Source organism: Corvus moneduloides, chromosome Z, assembly GCF_009650955.1.
Source record: "Corvus moneduloides isolate bCorMon1 chromosome Z, bCorMon1.pri, whole genome shotgun sequence".
NCBI lineage: Eukaryota > Metazoa > Chordata > Aves > Passeriformes > Corvidae > Corvus > Corvus moneduloides.
The window spans coordinates 5355408-5376321 of NC_045511.1; the positions used below are offsets into that span (position 1 = coordinate 5355408).

General features: G+C 38.6%; 1 protein-coding gene across 1 annotated transcript; it reads left to right on the forward strand.

Annotated features, from left to right (window-relative positions):
• Positions 1-386: 386 nt before the first annotated feature.
• On the forward strand, positions 387-20630 carry DEPDC1B (DEP domain containing 1B). Its single transcript, XM_032097227.1, has 11 exons — positions 387-469; positions 916-1181; positions 5034-5169; positions 7413-7540; positions 10235-10365; positions 11436-11483; positions 11949-12089; positions 15196-15362; positions 16859-17035; positions 18081-18266; positions 18564-20630. The coding sequence occupies exons 1-11, from the start codon at positions 422-424 to the stop codon at positions 18723-18725; spliced, it is 1590 nt and encodes a 529-aa protein (XP_031953118.1). The 5' UTR covers positions 387-421; the 3' UTR covers positions 18726-20630.
• The last annotated feature ends 284 nt before the right edge of the window (positions 20631-20914 follow it).

The following is a 20914-nucleotide window of genomic DNA, read 5'->3' on the forward strand; positions in this document are numbered from 1 at the left end:
AATCTGTTCCAGTGCACAGTACCCACACAGTAAAGAAGTTCTTCCCCATGTTGAGGGGGAACTCCTGTGCATCAGTTTTCTGCCCGTTGTCTCTTGTCCTACTGCTCCGCACCACGGAGTAGAGCCTGGCTGCTGGCACGGTCTCGTCGGTATTTACCCGCACGGACACTGCGGCCCGCGGGCTGCGGCGCATCCGCCCGCCCACGCAGCGCCGCCAGCGCCGCCCTCACGCCCGGCCCCCGGTGCGCGCCCCACAGCGGCTGCCCTCGGCCCAGGCCCCGCCCCGCTCCGGGCCCCGCCCCGCCCCACCAATCAAGGGCGGTGTGGGCCGGTCACGTGCCACGTCCGCCACCCAATGGGTGAAGGCGGCGGCGCCCAGCGTGGATTCAAACGCAGCGCGGAGCCGGCGGGGCCGTGCCCAATGGAGCCGCGGCTGGTGGGGCCCGGGCCGTACCGCGCTACCCGCCTGGTGAGTGCCACCGTCCCCGGCACCGCCGCCCGCCCTCGCCTCCGTCGCCGGCGGCCACTCGGTGTCGGGCCTCTTGGGTACCGGCCGGTGCTCCCAAGCCGCCTCTCTGCGGGGCAGGGGCGCCCGGGGCTGGCGCCGCGAAGAGCCCGGCCGGGCGGAGCGGGAGGTTCAGCCTTTTGTCCCGGTAAAACCTAAGGGAGGCTAAAGACGTATCCGTAGATCCGCAGGTAGTATGGGGCTCTAAATATTCCAGCCTCCTAAACTTGGTGTTTGTTTTCGGGTCTCGACAGTGTAAATCCTGGGCTGAGGTTTCGATGTTCTTGTAAGGCAGACGGTCAAAAAGAGTGTAGTTCTGCTTGCAGAGTTGGCTGCGTTCTGATCGCACTGCGGAAGGAAAACATGGGAGAAGAGCTCCCATAATGATTTGCTTTGTTCTCCTTCCCTAGTGGAACGAGATAATCGAGCTCTTCCGTGCTGGGATGCCCTTACGGAAGCATCGCTGTCGTTTCAAGAGCTACGAGCGCTGCTTCAAAGCCTCGGAGGCAGTGGACTGTTTGCATGAGCTACTTGGCTCTAACCAAAACTTTGGCCCAGAAGTGACTCGTGACCAAACGGTTAAGCTGCTTAAAAAATTCCTGAAAAATCATGTTATCGAAGATATTAAAGGAAGGTGGGGCAAAGAGGACTTTGAAGACGATGGCCATTTATATCGGTAAGCCTGTACAGGGTGATAGAAAAATTTTGGTTTTTTGGAAACAGGGTGTAAAAACTCTTGCTCACGTCTTACAAGTATTTTTGTAGAATGTCTCTGAAAAGGTGTTGACATGTTTTCCCCCCTTTCTTTTAAAGACTTTAATTTTCTTAGTAACGAGTAACTGTCATGATTTAATGTTTGACTTCAGTTTTCTTGTCTGTTTTGAAATATTTTTGGAGGTCACTTCTATTCAGTTACATTCTTTGAATATCAACAAAAGCTTTTGCAGCTTTCACAAGGCGTCGAGTTCTGATTGCTGATGGCAGACATCAGGTTTGTTGGTACTGGAAGCATGCATATCAAGACATATAGGTGGAAGTGAGAATGCCATTGATCATCCGGCTCCAGTTGTCCTCCTTCTCTCCCAACCCCCTGACTGTTTTGGTTGCTGTCTCCACCTCTTCTGAGAGAAGAGAGAGGCCCTCTGAATCTAAGACATTTATAATGTAATTTTTTTATGGTTCTTGGTTTGTAAATGGACAAGAGACAAAGCTTATTTGCTTATCCTCAAGGATGGTTGCTTAATTATCCCTGTTTAGCATCTCAACTGATGGCTTGCTAACTGGGGAGAAGAAATTTCTTTGTAATAAATGCTTAGCATTACTGGACTGGATTCTTTGACCTCTTGTGACCTCAGTTAAGATTTGGGTGTCCAGAGTCTGCAGGTTCTGAATTTGTGCTGTCTTCTAGTGTCCTGTTTGGTGCAAAAGTATTATAAAGATGACCATTACTTTAAGTATGGAATTGTAACTTTTTTCATGGTGAGCCTTCTTTTGAGGAAATGGGAGTTCTCTTCATGCAAATCATTACGGAAAATAGGTTAGCAATAAGTTTATGCTTCTACTTATTATAGCTATTATTATATATGTAAATTTTACATATTAATTTTTAGGTGATGATTTCTTAATATTCTTTTTGGGAAAATAGATATTACTGAATTCCCACTTGCTATGTATGAAGTCAATTTTTCATTTTGCTTTATTGCTCTTTTGCTCTTTTTTTCTGGGCATTAACTCTTGTCAGAAGATTTAATATGGGTTTTGATAACTGCTGGTGTTATGCTATATTTCTTTGGTCTGGTTTGGCCATGTTTGTGTGGCTGTGGGGTTTTTCGTTTATTTTGCATTTGCACGAGTATATATTCAAATTATTTTGATCTTTCATTTCTTTGTATTTGCAGTCATGACTTTACTGAGCTGCAGGCTGTGGAAGAAAGGCTGCGTGAAATATTTATGTTCTTTTTATTTTCCAGGTGGTCTATGTAATGATCTGCTATTGGACAAGAGAACTCTTTTGTTATATATTTTGTTGTGATGTTCTTTCTCCCCCTCCCAATGAAAAGATAACTAAGTTACTAGTTGAAACTTTTCTATTAAAACTGCATACTTTTCATGCATCTTGAACTGGAGCCAGCTTTTTCCTCACTGGGCTTGGTGCATAAATAAGCTATGTACGTTACTCACGGCTTTAAGTATCAAAACATGCTTCTCTCCTATTTAAGTAGCTAAACATTTGTTTTTCAGCCTATTTTATTCATGTATCCAATGTCCTGGCAGCTCCCTCTGGTGGACTTTCCTAATACTATGTGTAAAATACAGTGTTTTTTCTCCTCATCGTGCTGATGGAGGTAGTGGTACGAGTCAGTTCTACTGATGGTGCTTACTCTGGAAATACTGACATGGTTCATACCTTCTGTATAAATTTGTATTAATAGACTGTGGTTCACAGTTGTGTCATTCATTAACTTCACATGTAAGTATAGCTGTCTGCTCTTGTTTGTCCACAGAGTATGCAAAAGAAATGTTGCCAAAAGTTGATTTGCGTGAGAGTATTTGGCAAGTATTAAATGTGAAGATGAGATCTAATGTGGCTTCTAAATATAGCAAAGACTTAACTGTGTGTCCTGACTTACTGGCTCAGTTGAGTCTACAGTAATGAATGAGAAGTTACAGTTTTGGAAGCTGTTGGGCTTTACACTTTTTTTTTTTTAATCTAAGCCATTCTATTAAAAGCAAAAGGGTTAGTACTCTTGCAGTGATAGCAATCTTTTGGAAATTCAGCAGTAATACTTGTTATATCATGGACATCAATGTTAGTTGACCTTGTTCAGTATCCTTTGTTCTGGACACACAGAGGTATCTCTATTTCCTCTTTTTATAAACTCCCCAAACTAGTGTTGCTGGCTATAAACAATTCTGATCTTGAGGTATCAGCCTTGGAGTGCTCCTCAGTTCTTTGCTTTGAGTAATGTTAATCTGTCTCCATCTAGATGTTCCTGTAGTACTACCTGAGAAAGGGGAATGTACCTCCTTTTTCTGCTTGTGAGAACTTTTTCTTTTACTGGTTGGTTGCAAATCAGGGCAGCAAATGACAGAAAGCTAAAACTTGTGAAGACCTGGAAAAGAAACAGGAAACTGCTGAGAATAGTGTAAGGCAAAGGAAAAAGTCTGCAGATATGTGGGTATGTTTTATTTTAATATTAAACTCTTAAGAAATAATATCTGAAAAATGGTGGAGGACACTCAACAGCTGAACATCTGCCATCTAATCTGGCTTACTTTTAGAAAAACAGAGTAAATCTTGCAGGATTAGTGTGAGGTGCTTGCTGCTAGTTCTGAGAGTTTGTCTGATGGAAGTGATCTCTGTGTTGCAGATGTGCTGTTGAATAGCACTGTGGAATGTGCTCTGTATGTGTGGTCAAAACAATCAATGTGTTTAACCCATGCAGTGTAACAGTAGTGGACTAACCAAACTGCAATATAAATTTAAATTAAAAACTTATTAAGTATTTGAAGTGCCTTTAGAGGACGGGGTGACATTTTGGAGAAACTTGATTTCTCAAGCGTAACTTTCTGGTAGCATATGTATGCATGCTATCCAGCAGTGTACAAGCTCTTGTTGCAAAGTCACAGACATATCTGTCTTTTACTGTCTGATTTAAAAGAGTGAGTGAGGCTTAAGCAGTTCTTTGACACATCAGGAATCTCAGCATCTAAAACCTGGGAGTGAAAGTAGACAAGATTGGATCTGGGCCAGTCTTAAGAGGTGTTGCCATCTGACTGATTTGTCTTACTGATATGCTGTCATTAATTCCTTTGTACATGCTCTGACCTAAGCTTAGCAGTAATTTGATTCTGGTCAAGCTGGATAGTTTGTTTTCCTTCTTTTCCACAAGGGCTGGTTTAGGGCTTATTTCTGCTAATTTCTTCAAGGCACTTCTTGAAATGCCTTAAGAAGCCAAATAGTTACCTGCAAAACCAGCTGGAAAAAGACTTCAGAAAAGAACTGCAGAATATGATCTTCACACAGAAAGCATGTAAACACAGAAGAGCCTGGTAATGTGGACAAAACTTTGTGTGGACACTTGCATGCACTCTTAACTAAATCCGAGTGTTAGTCATGCAACTTAACTATGTAGCTTTGCTTTAGGAAATGCATGCTAACAATGCACTTGATATGGGGGAAAACATACCCACAGCTTTTTCAGCAGAATCAACATCTTCTAGTGAAGACCTCTGTCATTGTGTGTAGACAGCAGGTGCTCTATGAGATGCACTGGGATACCAGACATTCACTATGTCATGGGAAGTACAAAGGAACTGGACTGTTCTGGAGCAGCAAGGAGGCCAAACAAGACACTTCATGATGTTTTACATACCATGTAACACCAGTCTACGGGGAAATAAGTTGGGCTGTGAATGTCCAAAGCATTTGTTGTATTTTTGCATGTGAAGGCTGACGACAGTTTTGCATTGGTAAATAGGGATTAGGTTGGCATTCAGAGATTTTAAAAATGTTCTTTAATTGTAGATTTCCTCCTTCCTCACCACTGAAGTCATATCCAAAGAAACCTTCATGTGGAAAGGAAGTAATTAAATTTCCAGACTGGAATGAACCGAAAGCTGGCACTTCTCAAGAATATATCCCAGTGAAATCCATCACAATGGTAAGGGACCCAGTTTTTATTCCCCCAGACAAAAATGTATTTGGAAAGCAAAACTGAACTAATGACCTCTATGGTGTGTCACAAAATACTTGGTTATAAAATTAAATGCTAAATACTTTTATTTTAAACTTCTGTGAAGTAAAGTTGTTCTTACAATTTGCTGGAGAAGTAGGCTTTGAGTGTTCTTTCTGCTACACATTGTAATTTCCTGAGCAATCTGGTTTCAGCATGGGTATATTTTCCCATAGTTCATTCCAGTTTGCTCAAATTCCAACAGGGCATTTTTTATATTACAAGACAAAATAGTCACACTGTAACTTTATTTGGACACTTCATGCATGAGAGTATATACAGTATTACAGCCTTCCTAGCTGCTATAAGGCTGTTAGTGACTCATATTCCTTTTTCAAAAGGAATATGTTTTGCCTAAGGAGAAGTGGTCCTGATTTTTCAGTTATCCTTTGTAAGCTTGGAAAATCATCCTGCTTCATTCTTATCTGGGTTGATTCAGCCTTCATAAAGTTGTTGAAAAAACTCGCTGTTATTAGTAAACCAAAATGGTATCAACTCTGGTCACCTAGACAGAGAAAAAGGCTAGGCTTCTGGAGTTAGGTATATTCTAAGCCCTTCCTTCAGTGTATCTTATATGTGTGTGTTCTCATAATTTCTGAAACTCAGTATTTCTGTGATGATTTTTGCCTTTTTATTACTGCCCTTCAGAGCAGGACACTGGCCTTGGATTTCTTGATGAACCATAGTCTATTTGGAAAAGTAGCTCCTACCAGTTTGCTGGACATCTAAGTGTTCTGAATGAATGGTTATTCCATATTAACAATCCAACTATGTGCAAATCGTGTGCACTCCTCATGTACAACATGCTTCTGAAGGGGAGGAACATGGTCCTTAGAACTTCAGTAGTAGGTAGAAGATTAAGATAGAAGAAAAGAGATGATGCCAAAGACAAGAAAAGAGAATAAAGGATTTTAGATACTGAGCAAGTAGCTGTTGAAGGTGTAATATGTTACAGCCTCCAACTGTGCTTTAAATTTCTATCCAGGCATCCTGGCCTGATAAGAATTAGCAAAAGTCTGCCTCTGCATCTGACTCAGATGCAACAGCATAGAGTTTGTCATAGCTCAAAATCTCTTCTGTTGGCAGTTTGGATTAATACAGTGGACTGTAAGTGGAAGAAACTGAGGCAAAGGTATTAGCTTCTTTCTGATACCTCTTTTATAGTTAGGTCTTGCTTCCACTGGAATGCTGAAGTAGGTGGATAGCTGAAAATGGTGGTACCTTTAATTGCTTCATCATCAGTCTGAGCACTTACTGGCTATGTGTCAACTGATGAGCATGGGTCTGTGTCAGGAAATACTGACGTAGAAGACCACGCTCTTAATTTCAGAGGGTGCTATTTGCTTCCAACTAATGCTAGTCTAGTCTGTCATGGAATGACAGACAATTAGTGCTTGGAGAAATTTAAGTGCATTCCTGGAGTACATTTTGTGGTTTGGTTGTGATCACAAGGAATACTTTTAATGTCCTTTAGCAGTGCTCTGTAGTGTAAATCAAAGAACTGGAATGATTAGGAGTTTTGCCTTGAGAATGCTGCTGATATAAGCTGCAGCGTATGTCCACCCATTGATACCTTGATGACCATCTTCAAGCATCAAACTTGGATGTGAAGGTTGCATAAATGATAGTGGTCTTCTGCATTCTCAGCTTTACTTTACACTGTTATAATGGTGGACTAGATCTGATGGGTGCCCTCAGATGTAGCTACTTGCTTTTACTTTTTTATGTAGGGAACTTGTTATTGAACTTAATGTTTAGTAATTTTCAGTATATGTTGAACAAGGATGAATTGTTTCCAATTTTTTGGTATCTCATCTTAAAATTGTCCAATAACTTTTCCATAAACAGATGTTTAATCTCAAAATGGTAGATGAACTGATTTTAATGATGGATTGAATTTGAATTTAGGATTAAAGGCCACTGACGCCTGAACTTTAATGGCTATTCTGACACTCATAATATTTATTTCAGCTTTGGACAAGTTATGGAACTGAGAAAAGATGTGTGTACAAGACTGAGAAAAGTGATTAATTTCTCTGAAACACAAATCCTTTCATCGCGAAGACTTTACTGGAATTTAGGAACACTTGCAATGCTATACTATAAGTGTTTTATACTGTTTAACACTTGAAAAGTCACCAGTTAATGAGGAGAGTTTTTTCTGATTTCAGAACTCTGAGATGTGGTACAAGCGACACAGTATAGCTATCGGGGAAGTACCAGCATGCAAACTAGTGTTCCACAGAGAGCTAACACAAACAAATATAGAAGAGATATGGAAATCCATGACTTTGTCACGGTGAGTATACTTGTGAGTCATTTGCTGCTGTAGTAAAACTGTCTACTAGGTAATAGTCTTGTCTGTCTTTCTGGTAATACTTGTAATTTCACCCACTCACTTTTCATCCCTGCCTTCAAAGCCTTGGTGTCTAGACTAACTCTACCGCTTGTTATTTGGCTAACAAATTCAGCAGGTAAAGTCTGCAAAAAAAACTTTACTGTGCTTAGTACCTTTGACTTTTGCTTGCTGTTTTATACAAGTCTTTGTTGTGTGGGCTTTGTCTTGTTTAATCACTTTTTCTCACTGTCTCTTTTTCTTGTTGCTATGGAATAGAAGCATTTATGTAGAAGTGCTGTGAAACCTTTCAATGGCGAGTATGATACTTTGTATGAGATAAATGGTTGTGTGTATGTATGAGATAAATGTTGAGATTCAGACATTCTTTACTATATTCAAAAGGAATATCCTATGCAAAGTTAAAGTCATTGCTTTGGACTATTTCTGCAGAGGAAAAAAATAATATACATTAGCTGATACTACAAGCATCGCTGAGGTGTTACTAATGATCACCTTACTGTAAACCTAGCACATTATCTGCATGTAATGAATGCACTCAGTGCTGAGGCAAGCAGCTTTGGTGACAGCATGATGGGCAGCAGAGTGCTTTAGTGCATGTGTACTCCTGGGTTTCCTGAACCAAGGAAACCTGAGGGGAGTGGAGAGAGCCTCTGGTGGTAGCCTGGAGCAGCTGAAAGGACCTGGGCAGTGGGACCAGGGGCAATGGTGGCCAAGCGTCTCCTTCACATAAAGGCCCCTATAGAGCTCTATCAGCCAAAACACCAGGGTGGGCAAACAGAGTTGGCACAGCAGATTGTATGGAAGGGTGCTGAAACCCAGCCAGCTTGATCAGGGAGCAATGGTATTCATCTGGCAGAAAGCCATGGCCTCTCTAAGTTTGATAATGGACACTGAGACTCCCAGAACTCTGTGTTGGAAGAGTATGACTGTGGGAATGGGGAAACTCACAGCTGACCCTGAATTTGTTTGAAACTTTCTGTTCCTGCTGGATGCGCTTAAATCTATGAAGCCCAGTGGGATTCATCCCAGGGTACTGAAAGAGCTGGATGATATTATTGCAGGATCTCTCTCAATTTTTTTCATTTATCTTGGGAGTCTGGAGAGGCCCCAGTTATCTCAGTTTTAAGAAAGCAAAGAACAAAGACCCTGGTAATTACAGGCCTGTCAGTCTCACTTCAGTGCTGGTAAAATTATGGAAAAGGTTGTTCTGGGAGTTAATAAAAAACATTTGAGAGACACACAGTTATTGGTCATAGCCAGCATAGTTTCAGAAGGGGAAAGTACTGCTTAACCAAGTCAATTTTCTTTATGGCAAGGTCACCCATCTAGTTGATCAAGGGAAGCCAGTTGCTGTGGTTGTTTTGGATTTAGCAAAGCTTTTGATACTGTCTCTCACAGTATCCTTCTAGGTGAACTGTCCAGCATACAGCTAGATGAGTCCATAATACTGTTGAGCAACTGGCTCATGGGTCAGGCACAAAGGATTGTAGTAAACGTGGTTGTCTCTGGTGAGCAGTCATCAGTGTGGTTCTGCAGAGCTCCATTCTAGAACCAATGCCCTTTCATGTTTTTATAAATGATCTGGATGCAGGAATTGAATGTACACTAAGTTTGCTGATGATACTAGGTTAGAAGGAGCTTTGGACTCCAACAAGGGTAGACACGGTCTGCAGTGAGATCTGGATAGAGCAAAGAGCTGTACAGTCACCAAAAGCTTTGAGGAAGCTGAGCCTCATTGAAGCCTACCATTTCCAGAGAGGCAGCGAGGGGAGATGTGGAAGATCTCTGGTGACCAGCAACAGGACACAAGGAGGTGGAATCAAGTGGTGTCTGGGGAAGTTTAGACTCCACATTAGGAAAAGGTTCTTCACTCAGAGGGTGACTGGGCACTGGAACAGCCTCCCTGGGGAAGTGGTCACAGCACCAAGCCTGACAGAGTTCAAGAAGCATGTTGTCAGTGCTTTTAGTTATATGGTATAGTTTTAGGTGTTAAAACTACTAAACCTTTTCTAGGTACTAAAAAGAAACTTTTTGAGGGCTATGAAAATCATGAAGGGTTTAGAGGGGAAGACATAAGGAGTGGTTGAGGTTTCCTGATTTCTTTAATCTGGAGAAGAGGAGGCTGAAGGGGACATTGCAGTGCGATCTGTGATGGGAAGTGGAGGAAAAGGAAAATAGAATGGTCTTTTCTCTGTGGTGACCAGTGACGGGACTGAGGGAACAGACTGAAGTTGTGTCAGGGGAGGTTTGGGTTGGATATTAGGAAAAGATTCCTCATCCAGAGGGAGGTTGGGCACTGGAACAGGCTCCTCAGGGAAGTGGCCACAGCGCCTAAGCCTGACAGAGTTCAGGAAGTATTTGGACAATGCTCTCAGGCACATGGTATAATTTTTGGGGTTGAGCTGTGCAGGGCCAGGATTTGATCTTTGTTGGTCCTTTCCAGTTTATGATATTCCATGAATCTAGGCAGAGAGCAGCAGTTGTACTCAATGATCTTTATGGCTGCCATCCAACTGCAGATATTCTGTATGAAATGGAGGTCTCTTTTTTTTTTCCAAATTGTGTCCTAATACTTCATGTTTGCCTTTTCCAGATTAAATGATGTATGAATTATGTGTTTATGTATTTTTGCAGATTACAGAAGGTCTTGGGTTTGGATTCTCTGGATGAAGTGTTAGATGCAAAACTTGTGAATTCAAAACATATAGTTCAAAATGTTTACAATGTCAATAAGCAAGGCATTGTCACTTTAGAAGACAAATCAAGTGAGTATTTAAGAAATTTTCATTTAATTTTTCTTATATTGTGATCTACTGGGATTTAAGTATTAGTTCTAGTCTACACTAACCTGTTGCGTCTTTATACTTTTGTGACCACATCTATAAAAACCAGGGTTTTTACAAAGTAAAATGCTATTGTTCTCCTCTGACATCTCAATAGTAACAGGCAGGGTTTATTCCATATTTATTGTCTTAAACGTATTCTGGCTTTAGTAGGGTTGAAAAATGAATATGAAACAGCAGGAACTTTTTACCATTTCATAAATACAGGGTTATTATTCACTTCAAGGTAACTTTCTCAGCCCTACTCTTTTGGCTGCCTGAACTGGAGTGTTTAAATGAAGAAAAAATGTATTAAAAATTGTGAGAGAACAAAAATGTACATTGAGAGAGTTTTGAGTTTTCAGTCAATGTGTTTTGAAGATAGTACCATATTTAAAATTGTTTTGCACATCAGGGAGAAAATAAAGCGTCTTTCCTGCTCTATCACAGTGTTATTGCTTCCATGTTTTTCATGAGATTTGTAGAGAAATTAAATATGATACTGAAACCTGGTTTGGTTGTGAATGAAACTGCCTTCAGAGCATGTCTGTGGTCATTTTAAAGGCAGTTGGATCATCTCAAAATATTAACTTTCTCCTTGCAGAAATGACAAAACTGAATATATTAGTACTTTTCATCATCTTTGGTACAAAGTAAGCACTTCACTGTATAGCACTGGTGAAGGGTGTATCTTGAACTAGGTCGGTCTGATTTTTTTTTTTTTTTTTCAGAGTAGGTTAAAGATTTGTGATGTGACCTGTTTTGCTGATAGAGCTGCAAGGGCAAAATGCATAACTGCTTGATAGTACTGAAGGTACTATCTGTATATCTATACTGAAGTATAGATGTAATTCAAGCTAGATACTACATTCAGGTATAGACTGCCTCTGGAATCAGTTGATTTACTACACGGGAGGAACACACTAAAGTGTTTTTAGCTTTGCTTTTGTCTAACGGTTGAATATTTTTCTTTTTTTTTTTCTCCTTTTAATTTCTGTTTCTACCCTGTGCAGAAGAACTACCTCACTGGATATTATCTGCAATGAAATGTCTAGCAAATTGTAAGTAAATTCAGAAGGGGAAGAAAGATCCCACAAACAACTCACCCCAGAAAAAATAATTTGAACTGATTGTGTCTTCACCACTTTATTAAATCCTGTTTATATTCACCTTCAGTGTTTTTATGATGATTTTCTAAAACAAAGTTGGAAAAGACCTGTCAGCATGTATTCTCCTTCCTGTGCAGCTTATTTAAATGCAATATATGAAGGTTTAACTATTCTATTAATGTTTTGCCTCTACTATGTATCTTCACTAGACCTATTGGGAATAGATCAGTCCAGTAGTAGATTAATAAAATTTCACTTATTTTGAAGAATGAATCCTTTTTGTTAAAATTTTTTTTTCCTCTAATGATCCATTTTAATGGGCTGGATTAGAAAATACTGATCTGCTTGGTGGCTGAAAATCAATGTTCTCTTTCTCTTTTTTTGTCCTTTTTGTTTTGTTTTGTTTGTTCTTTGTAGGGCCCAGCTGCTCAGATCTGAAGCAGCCTACATACTCAGGGTTTGAAAGAGATGTCTTCAAAACTATAGTGGACTACTTTGGCCAGATGAAAGAGCCTCTTCTCCCATTTCATTTTTTTGATATTTTTGTTAGTGTGTTAGGTGAGTAGTTTGGGATGGGATGAAAAAATATTCTTTAGAGTTAATTTCCTGGAGTTATTTTACCTTACTTAAATACTATCACATCTGAATTCTTTAGGACCTGTCCTTTCCATTCTACAAAGAAAATAGTTTAATATTTAAACTTATTTCATATCACACAGTGGTTTTATTTTTGTATCTTTTTGATCACATTAGTTCAAAAGTCTTCCATTGCTTGTCTTTATAATATTAAAGGCCTCTCTTCATTACTCAGCATCTAACAGATGGATTTTAACAGATTTTTCTTTTTTTACAAATGCTTAAATGTCTTAAAAACTCTCATAAACTTTTAGAAATTGCTTGACTGAAGTCTAGATTAGAAAGGATTAGGGAATAAGCACTGTTTTTAACCCTGGGAATATGACATTTAAAGGGAATTGAAATGCTTTGTTGCTTAAATTTAGAAATGACATTAACTAATGTAGTGCTTTAAAGAAGCAATGGTTTAGTTATTAACTATAACTTTTCAGAGGTTCGCACTATATTAAAATCAACAATTCTGGTCCTATAGGTGGCTTACTGAAAGACAGTAAATAGGAAAATATTTGATTACATTTTACGTAATTTCAAAAAGAACGATTAAGTTGAAAAGTAAGCATACTTTTGTAGCATCCTAGTTTTTTGACCTTCTTTCTGTGTGAACAACACTGTTTTCAGTAAACTATTGAGATGAGAAAGGAATCCAAAATAATACTTCTGTTTCCGGAATTTAATATTTTTGTCCTTTGTGTGTTGTCAATCTTGCTTCATAACCAATATGTTCCTTTTCTGACTTTTTCTTAGACAACTCTTGTTGATACCTTTAAAACTTATTCCTCTGCTTTCATACTCTATTTCTGTTTGCTTTTCCAGTGTTTTTCATGTCTTTCAGGTTTTACTAATTTTATTTCACAGTATTTCCTAAATGTAAAATCAGAAGAAAGATTTAATGCCAGCGTGTACGAAATCACATGAAAATCAATGAAAATTGTGCAATGTTTCAAGAAGTCAAGCATTAGTTTTGTGGTGTCTTTAAAAAAAATGCAATGTTGATATGGAATCAGTCCTTACTCTTCTAAACAGATGCATTAAATATGCTTGCCAAATCTTCCTTTGAAGTTAGAAAAAGCTTTACTATGAAAATTAACTTCAGTGCTTTATCCCTCTCCTTGGAATACTGTCTCTTTTGACTGCCTTACTTACTACCCCACACTTCTTTTTCGATAAGAAAGAGTTTATACTTTTTACACTGTGGTGTTGACGAAAATGGTGGATGAGGGGATAGCAGTGGATACTGTTTATGTTGCAAGTAGTACAACACTGTCTTCCATTGCATCCTTATAGGAAACCTGAGGAAGTACAGGTTGGGTAAGTGGGTAGTGAGGTAAACTCAGAAATCAGTGCAATTGCTGGGCTCAGAGGTTTGTGATTTGTGGCACAAAGTCTGGCTGGATGTCAGTCAGTGGGGGGCAGCCCAGGGCTGGTAGTGTGGCCATTAATGATTAACACTTCATTAATGACCAGGATGGTGGCACATTCTGTCCTAAACAAGGGCATAGTGTCCTAAACAAGCATGCAGATAATTCAAAATAGGGAAGATGCAGAGTGACCTTGACTGGCTGCAGAAATAGGTAAAATTGGAATCTTATAAATTCAGAAAAGGGGAAATATCAAGTCCTCTCCTGGGGAGGAATAACCTCATGCACCTGTAAATGTTGTTGGTGACTGATTTGAAAGCAACTTTGCTGAGAAGGACTTGGAAGCCCTGGTGGGCACTAATGTGACCATGAGCCATGAGTGTGTCCTTGAGGCAAAGAATAACAGCAGCATCTATAACTGCATAAAGCGCATTGCTGGTAGGTCAAGAGATGTTTCCTCACCACTAGTCAGCGAGTCCAGTGAAACCAATCAAAATTACTAAAGTCTTGGAACATGTGTCATATGGGAAGAGACTGGAGAGGAGAAGGCTCAGGGGGAATCGAAGTAGTCTGTATAAATGATTGATATGGGTGGAGTAAAGAAGAAGGAGCCAGACTTCTGTTGTTGGTACCCAATGGCAGGGCAAGAGGCAATGAGCAGGAACAGAAGTACAGGAAACCTCATTTTGTAAAGGGGAATAGCATTCTAATTGGAAGGTGATCAAACAGTGGAAGTAGTTGACCAGAGAGGCTATGGAAGCTCTGTCTTTGGAGCTATTCAAAACTTGACAGGACATAGTCCTGGGCGTCTTCCTGTAGATGAACCTGCTTTGAGCTTGTGAAGAGGTCTATATAATCTCCAGAGATCTCTTCCAACTTCTATAGTCCTCTGGGAAAAAAAAAAAGTCTCTGTTTTCTTCCTTGTTCCTTTTCTAACAGAAATTACTGCTAGATTTCAGTCATGCAGATATTTTGTTTCCTGACTTTTGTTCTGATACTAGTGCTGTTTAGAAAAAATCATAATAGATGCTTCCTTAGCTGAGCCTTATAAGCCTAAAATAAGATGATATTTTGATGATGAGACCTTCCTATAGGTGCCTAAGCTACTATCACATTCTGCTGTGCCTGTCCAGTCTTCAAATATCTCTGTCTGCTGGAGTGTTTTCTCAAGAGTCTGTAAGCAGAGTTAGGCATAGATTTAATGTCTGTAGGTGTGAGTGACATGTTAGTATTGTCATAGCCACCACTGATGCATAAGCACACTTTCTTTCCTTCTGATTGTTGCTACAGACTTAACATTTTATTTAATATGTTTGCTATATCTGTGCATACCATTCAGTTGTGTTTGGTGCTGAGATAATAAAAGAGCAAAGGATGAAACAAAATGTTGTAATTTTTCGTGTACTCTAATATCTAGAGTTGTTGGTTATGGCTATCAATATCTTCCAGTGCATCAGAAGAAAATCTTCTGAAACTTAAACAAGCCACCCAGACCTAGTAGTCCAGTTCTAGGGATATCTTTCTAGTCTCTTTGGGGAGTAGAGTTCTAAGGCAATCTTGAGTGAGTAAGAAGGGAATTTTGGGACTTAGATTTAGAAATATTATGTTAAATGTTATGGAAATATATAATTGAGAAATGTTGCCCAACCTTCTGATCTCCTATAAACCAGGACTGCTGCAAAAACCCAGCAAGGCTGTAGAAGCTCTTCAGATATCTTGTCTCCTGCTGCCACCAGAAAATAGGAAAAGACTACAGCTGTTGGTGAGAATGATGGCAAGAATTAGCCTGAACCAGGATTTGCCACCTCTTTCTGAATCAGTGAGGACCAGAACTTTGGTACGTGTAAGTGTAAGGTAAAAGGTCCAGACAGGCTTTTGGAGTAGCACAGGTTAACAATTCTTACTGGAGAGTATGAACAAAATGCAGTTTGCTTATTTAAGGAACTGGTTTGTCTATCCCAGCTATGTGGAAATCTAATCTGAATTTGAATAAAGTGGGATTTCATGGTAATTTGTGAGCACACAAAGAACTTGCCAGAATTTAGAGGTTTCCTTATCTTTCAAAGTTAAATCACCACTGATTTCACTATTGAGTAGGAAAAAACCATAAACAAGCAACCCCCCCCAAACAGCAAAATCAACAACAACAAAAAGTAGATGAGGTCTCCGGTGTTCTTTATCACTGCAGACAGTGTGAATGAAAAAGACTGCCTGTTTCAGTCATAGCTAGAAATACAGAGCTGCATGTTCTGATTTACCTGTTTTCAGCCATTCAAAAAAATTAAAATCCCAACCATTTACTTAAGTAGTTATTTTTTCTCGTCACACACAGAGGTCTCTTAAAATAAGCTCTAGTTTTTGCTAATGCTTTTTCTGTAGGACCATATGTAGATATATCACTGATGCTTGCAACACCACCTTATTACAAAGTTATTAGGCATAACTTAACAATTCCAACTAGCTAAGAACATGTTTTTTTTTTTTTTTTGGTTAATTTTAAAGTCTTTGAAAATTAAGTGCAATGGGAAACTAAGCTGCAGAGCCATTCTGTAAAAAATCATATAGTAGCATGCACAAATCTAAATTTGCTCCACAGCAATTAAGTTTTTAGTTAACTCTGAATAGCATTTGATTAAAATAATTAAATTTTTTACTTCACAGTTTATAATTTAATTAACTGTAAATGGTCTTTTGTTAAAATAATTGTTGTAATTGAAATGTTGTTTTTAGAAGTGAATACTTACAGTCCGAGTATTTTGTACTAAGTCTTAATTCAGCAATGTAGTCTATGGTATGTGACAGAAACCTTTATTGCCTTCTGTGCTTTTAATGTTACAAGTGACTGGTGCACAGACAGAAACTCTTGTAACTGAGTGCTTGAGCACAAGACTACATGAAGTGAACTGGACCTGAAACTTGATTTGATGATTTCAGAATAGTGAATTAAGTTTTCCCTCTGGTGCTTAATTTCTACTATATTTCCATGTTATTTTAAAAAATCTTTAAATACATATATGCCCTCTTTAAATAGCCTTGTGAAGTGGCTTTTTGACAAAGTCTTGAGAATAAAATGGAGTTCATCCATTCTATATCTAAAGTCAGGATTAGATTATCTGTATAACGCAGGAGCAATCTTCAGTGCACTCACATAATGTCACTGTACATAATGTATTTTTTAAAAATATTGATATGTTCGAAGTACAATAAGTATTGTGATGTTGAAGTATTTGTTCTAAAAGATCACTTTTTGAATGCAGCCCGGTTCTCTACTCGTCACTCCCAAACAGAAAGACTACATGATAATGATGTTGTTTTTTTTTTTTTTCCCCTCAGATAGTTCAGGCATTTTCCCGTTGTATTCTCTGCTCAAAGGATGAAATAGACTTGGATGAACTTCTTGCTGCTAAACTAGTATCTTTTCTCATGGACAATTATCAGGAGATCTTAAGTGTTCCTTCTGCTTTAAAGTCTTCCGTAGAGGATCATGTTGTACATCTTCAGAGAGTCCAAGTAAGTATGAAGTGAAAAAGCCTCTTATATTTGTATGTTTCTAGATTGAATTTATCCTTTTTTCTCTGAAGATCAACAATTCAAAGTCAAGAAAGACTTTGTTCTGTTTTTAGCTTTTGAAGAGTGAATTAATTTTGACAACTGATATTCAACCATAACTCTATGTTGAAATGAAACTAAACAGATCTTGAATTTATTTAGAGACAAGAACTCTAAAATATGTTTTCCTGTTTGTCAGCACTATCTTCCCATGGAATGGGCAAACTACGTTTAAGGTAGTGAAGAAAACTGAATGATTATAAAGTGTTTCCATTAATGTTCTGATATGGATGCTAAAAAAGCTAGCAGAGAAATTTTCCTGCTTGGCTCTTATGAAAGTCTTCATTCTCATACAAACTAGCTGAGAAATGGTTTGCTATTGAGTAAACCAAGACTTTATCTCACAGGTGCAGACTAGTTATGCACAGCTTTGTTATGGTACACTGAAGAAAATATTTTGAAATAGGTGTCACACTGTTCAGCCAATCACTCTGGGAGGTGGATCGTCAAGCACCCAATTATGTTATGCCACTCTTGCGAATCAAGTTGTATAAATGAGGTGGTAATTAATTAAATAATTCCATTCTATTTATCCTGGACTTGAATTCTGTGTCATTCTTCGCTCCGTCCCTGCGGACAACAGCGACATTCTGAGGTTTTTTTTTCTTTAGAACCATCCTTACCTGCTCAGTTTTTTCATATTTCTGTTCCCTGATACCAAATTTTGGTTTTGTTCAAAGCTGATTTTTAGTTCTTTTGTCTTTATTTTCTACTGGAAAAATAACTTTAAATTTATTTCAAGAGCTGAACAGGCTTCCTTTGTGTCATGTTTTTTCACTTACTGTAACTCGCTCAATTAGTGCTGGAGATGATAGAAAGTACAGTTTAGGGTCTCCAGTCAATATTTCGTCTACTTAATGTCTTAGGGTGGTCAATTGATTAAGCCAGTTTATGCAAGTTTTTTGCAGAAAACATATCTGCTCTTTTTTTTTACCTATTTCTTCAGATAAAATACGCAGGGGCTGATAGTGATGCAACACTTCCTCCTCCATCATTTTGTCACCAAATCAGTACAGATGAATTTGAATACCAAAGGGCAACTGGCTCTCAAGAACCACTGGCAGCTTTGTTGGAAGAAATAGTACTGAATAAAGAAATATCTGTGAAAGATAAAAAGAAGAAGCTCAAGCAAGTAAATAAAAATTTCTCCACAGTTTCTAATTTCAACTTTAAAAGATTTATCAAGTCTTAGACATGTATTCCAGAGAAATACTGGAATTTAAAATAGTGGCTACAATTGGGGATTTCAAGATTTATAATTTAGAGTAAGGGTGAATCAACCCAAATCAGAAATATTGCCTTATCTTGTATATAGAGGCATAGAAAGTCCATCAGAGAAACTTCCCTGCTCCACAAGTGAAAACTACACTTTAATAGTTATTGTACACTTTTGAACAAATTCTTAATTTGAATTAATGTACTTTTCTAGTTTCAGAAATCTTACCCTGAAGTCTACAGAGTACGATTTCCTACCCCTGAAACTGAAGCAATGCTATTTCCTGAAAAAACTAAACAGAAACCACCAATACTGATGTGGGCCCTAAAAAAGCCTTTTCAACCATTTCACAGAACCAGAAGCTTTCGGATGTAAATGGTTTGAAATATATCAACAAATGAACTGTGACTGCATCTTGTCAATGATCTCATGCAAAAGGAGCCTGAGCACCATGTGGTTACTCAAAAAAACTACTGGGGATACTGCTAAGATCATAGAAAATGTTGAAAGAAGAGGAGAGTATTGAGGTGGTAGAAATGTGAACCATTATCAGTATTTTTGTAAAGCATTATTTTTTTAAATGTCTGTTACCTTAAAACAAGCACCAAAAAATGGTAACAAAAAAACTCTAAACAAACAAACCCACCATACACTCAAGGGGATTATTCTGTATGTGGGTGATAAGGTACACTTGCTATGGTTTGGTTTGACTATCATTTTAAGGTCTAAATGTATTTGTATGTAATGTATTCTTTGCAACTAGTCAACAGCTTTTTTTTTTTCCCTCCCCGAAAATGAGTGTCTTGCATAAACTAGGCTGTATTTGTGCACATACAGTGTGAAGAATTAACTTGCTGTACATGCTTGACTAAGTATGAAACACTGGCTTTTGCTTTGCTTTTTGTGAGAGGCTGCAATATTAAAGGTTAATGATGCAACCAATCGGCTGTTTGCAAAAGATGAAGGTGCTTTGCTGAGGCCAGGTTTGCACCCCTCAACCACAGGAGAAGGGGAGAGTTTTTGGGTGTGTGGTTATGAAACCTCTGATCTGCATAACGAACAGCCCAGGTGCAGAGGGGATGAGCATCCATCACCAGAGGATGACAGTGACAAACCCACCTTTGTGTAGCAACAAGCTGGGGTTTGGAACAGATAAGGGAAAACAGATAAGAAGCAGATCCTGCAATATGGGATACTGCTTTTTATCATGCCAATTTCCTCCCTTACACAACTGGCTCAGGTGTAAAACTCTCCCCTATCCTGAGATACAGGGACATTCACAACACGGCCTGAGGGTATTCATCCATTCTGTTAAGGCAGAACTGGCTCAATTATGCTGGCATGACAAACAGGGGTCATGTCTTTGCCCCCAGACTCATTTCTTGGGCCTTCTGCCAGAGGACTGCACATGATCCACAGTGTTATGAGGAGAACTACCTGGGCATTCCCACCTGAAAATATTGAACCCATTGAACTTTGGATTTCAGGGACTTCCCTTACCCCTGAGAGATCAAAACTGTAACCATCACTTTGACCATGGGACATCTAAATTGCAATGATCAGATCTCATATGGTGGTGCTATCTTTCCTCTTCACTATCTGCTCTTATCCTTTCTTTTCATCATGTATTTTCACAAGTGTAATAATTATACTTTTATATTGCTATATTTCTATAGATAATAACCAAATCTGCTATGTTCTTCCTTTCCATTTTAATCAAATTATTCCAAAATCAACCTGTTGTCTGTCTGTCTATCTATCTATCTTTCTGTTTATAAAAACCCCACCATTCATTCAGTGTTGTTTCATGCTAGTCTGCCCTGAGGGATCTATTAACAAGAACTTCAGTTAACCTGCCTCAGGGGCAGGTTGTAACATTGCTGACCCTGACATAGCAGATTTATTTTTGAAAACTAATTCTCAATTTTCTGATACATATGGTGTATTATAGCTTGAATGAACTTCTGTTGAAATTCCATTAACTTTATGTAGTTCTGACCCATTCTGATAGGCAACCCAGCCTTTTTCCCCTATGCTCTTACTGCATATTGCTGTACAAAGGTGGGTGCTTGACAATAGAATATACTTTATCAGAAAAATTTAGTCTTGAGCTTCCTCTAAAAATGGAATTCAGTTGTTGAAGTGACATTGTAGCGTACATTCTTTTATTGATTAGTTTTGCATCGTGAAATCTAGTGTACTTATAACCTGACTGTACATATTACATAGTTGATTCTGAGAGCACTTTTTTAGCTATTAAAGCATTGCCATTTTCCTGTATGTACCTGGAGTTGTGATTTCGTGCTATCCATTAGAGATTTGAAGAAACAGCATTTCATATTATATTGAATGTCAGAATAGTCTATGCCAGAGAGAAGACAGCTGACATCTCAACAAATTTCTGAGATTTTAGTAGAAAATGTAGTGCAATATTGACAGCATTTTTCCCTTGCTAGCTTCTTAACCAGTCAATAAGTTTCACGATGTATGTTACAAGGTAGTTGTTTTAATAGATTAGGTTATTTCTTGGGCAGTGTGACATTGAGCAGTACATGTTTTCATGA

Coding starts and splice junctions, on each gene's coding strand:
- DEPDC1B (XM_032097227.1), top strand. CDS start 422: ATGGAGCCGCGGCTGGTGGGGCCCGGGCCGTACCGCGCTACCCGCCTG. Junction 5,170..7,412: donor CAGTGAAATCCATCACAATG/GTAAGGGACCCA, acceptor TTCTGATTTCAG/AACTCTGAGATGTGGTACAA. Junction 15,363..16,858: donor CAGTGAGGACCAGAACTTTG/GTACGTGTAAGT, acceptor TTTTCCCCTCAG/ATAGTTCAGGCATTTTCCCG.